The 6,041-nt window shown below is 39.0% G+C and overlaps 1 protein-coding gene across 1 annotated transcript; it reads left to right on the plus strand.

Moving 5' to 3' along the window:
* Nucleotides 1–305: 305 nt before the first annotated feature.
* Nucleotides 306–5,557, plus strand: LOC113583724. The gene is made up of 3 exons (XM_035525461.1): nt 306–384; nt 2,415–2,493; nt 2,820–5,557. Exon 3 carries the CDS (start codon nt 2,835–2,837, stop codon nt 4,902–4,904), a length of 2,070 nt encoding a protein of 689 aa, XP_035381354.1. The 5' UTR covers nt 306–384; nt 2,415–2,493; nt 2,820–2,834; the 3' UTR covers nt 4,905–5,557.
* The last annotated feature ends 484 nt before the right edge of the window (nt 5,558–6,041 follow it).

Here is a 6,041-nt window from a genome sequence, read left to right on the forward strand (position 1 = left end):
CCATGTGCGATAGTTTGCTGCTCACCGTAAACTAACGTTCCCTAAGCAAAGAGAAAAGGAGACTAGTAGTTTTTGAAGAACTATGGTGTGGATACGCACTTTTACTCCATTTAAATGTACAAAATAGAGCTCACTTGATTGAACTAGTTTACTTGCATCATTACATTAAACACAATTGATAATATATTTAAACAGCTTAATAAGCATTGTACAAAATGTTTTTTTTTCTATATAATGTTTCTCAGAAGTTTACTGGAGCTTGACTGCCAGCTAAAACGGGGATCATCACTACTGAAATGTTGCAAATGTGCAGGGCAGGAGGAACTCCAGGGCTGAAATAATCTACTGCCAATTAAGTGGTGGCCCCAGCTATCGCCAGATCAGGTTCGAACAGATTCTACTGCACCAGTCTTTAATAAATCTACATTAAAGTCCTGGTAGTTGTAATGATGTTTACATGCCCAATTAATTCAGAGAAAATATGGTTACATATTTTTTCTAAATTTTTCAATAATGATAAAACGGTTCCAGTTCCACATAAGACTAGGAGCTCTTGAATATCAGCAGAGTAAGTCTGGACAGATTTCACTGTTCCATTTCTTCAAGAAACCATGGTGAAGTGGAAGTACCCTTAGGTGAAATATTGCACTCATTTTGTATAGACTGAATTTGCATATGTTTCTGAGAAATTTCCCATAATGCCAAGACAATTCAGATACCAAATGAGAGTAGGAGCCCTTGTCTAACAGTAGGGTAAGTTTGGAAAAAAACGCCAATGCCAAAACTACCATTACCACATAACAGGGGTACCCCTTGGCTAAGAGCAGAGTAAGGTTGGACATATTTCATGGTACCATTTCTTCATAAATCCATATTAAAATCATATTACCTTTAGGAAAATTAATGTACTTAATTGTAATGTAATGTAATTAATGCAATTAATGTACTTGGGTGATAATAAAGGCTGAATTTAGATATATCAGAAATTTCCCATAATGCCAAAACATTTACACTGCCAATCAAAAGAGGTAGCCCTCAGCTATCAACTTTGCAAAGTTTGGGAAGATTTTGCTGTACCATTTTTTCAATCGTATTATTAGACCCAGTTAATCAAAAAAACAGTGTAATAAGTTGACAAACAACAGTTTGAATGGACTGTGGAAAAGAAAAGAGGGTATTTATAAGAGCTTTTTGCAGAGTAGTAAAAACACTAAAAACGCGTTATCCTTTTATTTACTTTTAGAAATTTTAGTTGTTAATCCTTAAATATGTTATTTGATAATACATTGCAATAATCCAACTCCCCACTTTAGCCAAGTAAGCGAGTGTGCATTGGAAGTCTAGCTTCACAAAATCTGAAATAATGTAATTAACTAGCTAGTTAGCTAAGCGCTTGCTAGCACTAGCTGGTTTAACAGTGGACAAACATGAATATGGCTAGTTAGCTATAAAATGTTACATTACCTTCTGTGCTGACATTAACTAGGTAATTTAATTAGTTAGCTAGTCATCCAGTTTAAGTTATTTCTCCAGGTTTCTCCACATTAGCCATCTAGAAAACGTTAATGCGAAATGCTGCCGCATTAACGCTAGCATAGCTTACCAAACTGTGGGTAAGCACTCACAGTTCACATTTGAGCAATACATTCAATATGACTATTTGTTGTATCTTTTAATAAAAATGATCAGCTAGTAAAATAATTTGTGGACCGCATGTGTTAATTACTTTAATTGCTACTTGCTACCTTATCTTGGCACAAGCATCTTCTCAGTTTTTCCCGCTTTTTCCTGGCAGTCACGAGAATTCAGGAGGGGCTGGAAAAAAAAAGTAAACTCTACCAATGCTGAGTGATTTCCACATGTAGAATCAACTTCCGTTTTGGTAGGTTTTAACACTATAAGTGTCAACGAAAGGTTTAATGAAAGCGACTCTAGGCAACTGTACGATATAGGTCAGAATGTCATGGTTGGGCCGACGTCCAGTTAGCGGAACATGTCCACATCCTTGCACCCTCATCAGTTACACTCACAACCCGTCCACCAGTCTCAGTCACCTTGTTACTTTACCAAACTGTGCCCATCTTTCCCTTAACCTCCTTATTCTGTAGGCCCACAGTAACGTGCCTTAAGCGCTTTGCATTTGCTTCCATACCGGAGACACCAACGTGTGCTGAGAGACTTTATGCTTATTCATTATTTTTAAATGAATGTTTCTTTCATTTGCCCAACTGAGTTAATAAATGTCTTTTTTGCCAAACTGCATTTGCGCTTTGCTCTCTCTCTATGAGACACAGAACATTCCAATCTTATTCTCATGATTTTAAGGACTGTGTTTTAAAAACATTGCAAATTTATTCTAAATTAATACATACTCTAAATATTGTTTTCTCTATCTTATGTTTTTAATTTAACAGTGGAAATAAAGCACTATAGTAGCCTGCTGATGACTGTTAACTGTTAAACGTGGAACTAAAGCAGTGTACTACTGTCACGGTACGGCCCCTTCTCCCAGACGTCTCCGTGTGTGTGTGTTCGTTTGTATGGCCACGCCCTCCCCGTGTATCACACCTGTTCCTCGTTTTGTGTCGTTATCCTGCATGTATTAAAGGTCTCGTCTAAGCGTTGGTGTTTGTCCATGTTTAACTTTCCATTAGCCTGTGTGCTACATTGTCGTATGTACAAATAAACGTCACTGTGTTCTACACGGTTTGCCTTTGCATCCTGCCTAGCCTGCCAGCGTTACAACTACTGAAGTGATGAATGTTTACTCATAAAATTATAGTAGGATTCTAAAATGTTCTCATTTGCCTTTGTTTTAGAAGAAGCAAGAAGCAATGAACTTCCAAATTGCAAAGATCAGTCAAAGCCTCACCACAGCTGAGCAGATGAGGAGCCAAACAAACCTTGTGATGCAGCCCTATGCCAACTGGGAGCAGTACCTGACTCCTGCACCACTCTCTATAGCCATCATGGGACAGCTTGTCTTCATCTCTAAACAAACTGATTTCTCCATCAACAAAAATCCACCCAAGGGAGGATACAAGTACATCAAGTACCCAGAGTCCTTTCGTGCCTGCCTCATGCAAGTGTGTAACTCCGGCTGGTGGGCATTCAATGAAGCCCATAAGAACATGGACCAGATTCGACTCCACACCCTCACTGTCCCAGATTATATGAAGAATGCTGTGAAGATTCTGTTCCAAGGTGATGATGAGATTGTTCAAGCCCACCTGCCTGACCAGCTGGAGAACATTCGTGTTGTTGCAGATGATTGCCTTGTTTTGTCTTCTGCAACAGAAAAATATTTCACTGATGTCATCAACATTATCCAAGAGTTGCTGGAAGCATGTATAAATGCTGAGAAATGTTATGGAGATGACATTGAAGCAATAAAGAAGAAACTGGAAGAGAACAAACTGAGAAAAGCATCATCAGATGAAGCTGTTAAACGCTCTGGGAAAGCAGTGAAAGCCATAGAAGAACAACTCAATGAAGCACATGAGAGTTACAAAAAAGCAATGGATTCACTTCCCAGTGGATGGGATATGATGGGTATGGATTTTGTTGGAGCTGTGACTGAAAATGTTACAGGTCTGTTGAATGGAATGACAGCTCTCATAAATTGCAAAGTGGACAAAATATATAATGCTACAAAAGAGAGAGATGAAACATTGAATTGCATAAAAGGTAAGGACAGGACTGCAGATGTAATCGATGAAATAAACATCTACAGCAAGTCTGCAGAAATCCTGAAATGTGCAGAGATGATTCAGCAGTTCGTGCAGGAGGACATCATACAATGGAACGACTTGTATGATCAGAAGAATGAATCTACCAAATCAGATTTCTCATCAGATCAATGGAAAAGAATCAATGAGAGTTTAGAAAAATTCTCACAGTGCAAAGCAAAGAAGGATGCCCAAAAGATATGTAAACAAGGCATCAACATCTGCAACCAACTGGGAAGATATGCACCAGATGGGAAATGTGAGGAAGCCAACACAAAGGAGCTGACTGAAGAAATCAGAAAACTGATTGAATCAGCCCGCAAATTTGACAGCAAAAGCAAAGGTGTTACACATTCTCCTGCCCTGGTGCCAAAACCACCCATGATGTTTAAGGAAGAAAGTAAATCTGAAAAACAAACTGCTTCACAGAGAGCTACAGAGAATGCTCGGTTCCGCATAGAGGTGAGCAGAGCTCAGCTAGACAAGACCAGAGAAATCTATGAGAAGAGTGTAGAGAACATGGAGAAGAACCAAAAGGAACTGACTGAAATCCTGATTGCCATGAGGAACTGTGAAGTTAAAGAGATAGACTTTAACACCACTATCAAGATGCTGGTGAAGGGTATGGATGCCATGGGCAGAGTGAAGGAACAGTGGGAGAAGATGGTCCACTTCTTTCAGATGGTCTCCAACATTGTGAAAACCAGCCTGACCAGCACTCTTAAACACTTTATCTCTACATCTGAGAAGACCCAGTCACTTTCATATAATGCAAAGCTCTTCTCCAAAGACCTACTCTACAAACAAGCCTTTCAAGCCACTAACATCGCTGGTCTGGTCAACATGATCTCAACAACTTACACTGAGGTGTCTGGAAATCACCTCATGGATCGGATCAGCTCACTGGGAAAACTTATGGCCATGGACAAGAAAAAGCCAGAGTTTGAACAGGAACATCACCAGTTACAGAACAATTGTGATGCAGCTCAAAAAGCCATTTTACAACTAGTTCAAAAGAACAAGGATGAGTTTGAAAGGAAGACTCACTCAAGACTGGAGAAGATTGATAAAGAGCTGCTTGCAATTCTCCCCTCAGCTGCCCCCGAAAAGATGAAGAGCATTCAAGCTGCTGTCAAAAGTGGATTCGAAGAGGAAGAGGCAGAAGGCTACATCTAAACAGAGGAGCAAAATTTATATTTACCTACTATCAGGTTATCAGATCTATCAGATTACTATCAGATCAAAACCAAACCATACAAAGGCATAATGATTTGATGTAGCATGCTTTGCCTGCAGCTAACATGTTTCAAAACTTAATTCCTAATTCATTGTTTATGCTGCTTTCTCCCATATTACAATAAAATATATTCTTGTTTTCAATGGTGATTTGAAGGTTTCACTCTCCCAGTGTTGTAATACACACTAAAGCAGCTCAAGAAAAGCATGTGGCCCTCTTGTTTGTTTTATTTTGCGATTGTTTCTGATTCTGTTTTGCATTACATTTTATTTTGTGATTGTTTTCTGCACATTATAGCTCTTTGAAAGAAGCACCAAGGTGAGGAGGTGATAACAAGGTGATGAGGTGTTAACGAGATGAGGAGGTGATAGAGATGAGGAAGTGATGAACTCTGAGCTGAGACCTCCCAGACATCATCTCCCGCCACCTCATCTCTCCCCATCCATTATCTTATTCTCCTGTCTCTTAATTTTGATCACACTCCAGTGTTCTTGTACTGCCTGCCTGTTGTTAGACTAGCACACTTTTTCTGGCTAAGAAGAAAAAGATCTTAAGTTTCTACATGTACACAATTAAACTTTGAGTAGCTGAGGATCAAATCAGTCTCCAGATTTTTCATTGCTGAATTTCTAACAAAGGAAATGCAATGTTTCATTAGTATAAAGAAGACATTCAAATCAACCAGCAGAGGGCAGCATAGTGTTGCTATAAAGAGCAAATCCTCCCAGGTCCTTAGCAGGGAGGGTCTAGTGTATTTGATCGCTAACACAGAGCCACCACAGGGCACCATAGGGATGTTATACAGGATCAAACGCTCCCAGGTCCATACTATGATGGATAAAGTGACGTATTACATTTTTTTTTCAGTCGCTAATCTACAAATCTAAACACAAACATAACTTTTCCTTTCCCAATATTTTCGTCATTTAATAAAAGGAAAACTCTTCTGGCAAAAGATAAGACAATGTGGTACATACAAACTGCAGATCTCCTGAATGCCTTCTGCATAACTACAAGCACAAATTTCATCACAAAACACAACTGACCTCATTTTGTCATGTTATAAGTAGGAACAC

This window comes from Electrophorus electricus, chromosome 4, assembly GCF_013358815.1.
Source record: "Electrophorus electricus isolate fEleEle1 chromosome 4, fEleEle1.pri, whole genome shotgun sequence".
In the NCBI taxonomy this organism is placed as follows: domain Eukaryota; kingdom Metazoa; phylum Chordata; class Actinopteri; order Gymnotiformes; family Gymnotidae; genus Electrophorus; species Electrophorus electricus.

Coding starts and splice junctions, on each gene's coding strand:
- LOC113583724 (XM_035525461.1), top strand. CDS start 2,835: ATGAACTTCCAAATTGCAAAGATCAGTCAAAGCCTCACCACAGCTGAG.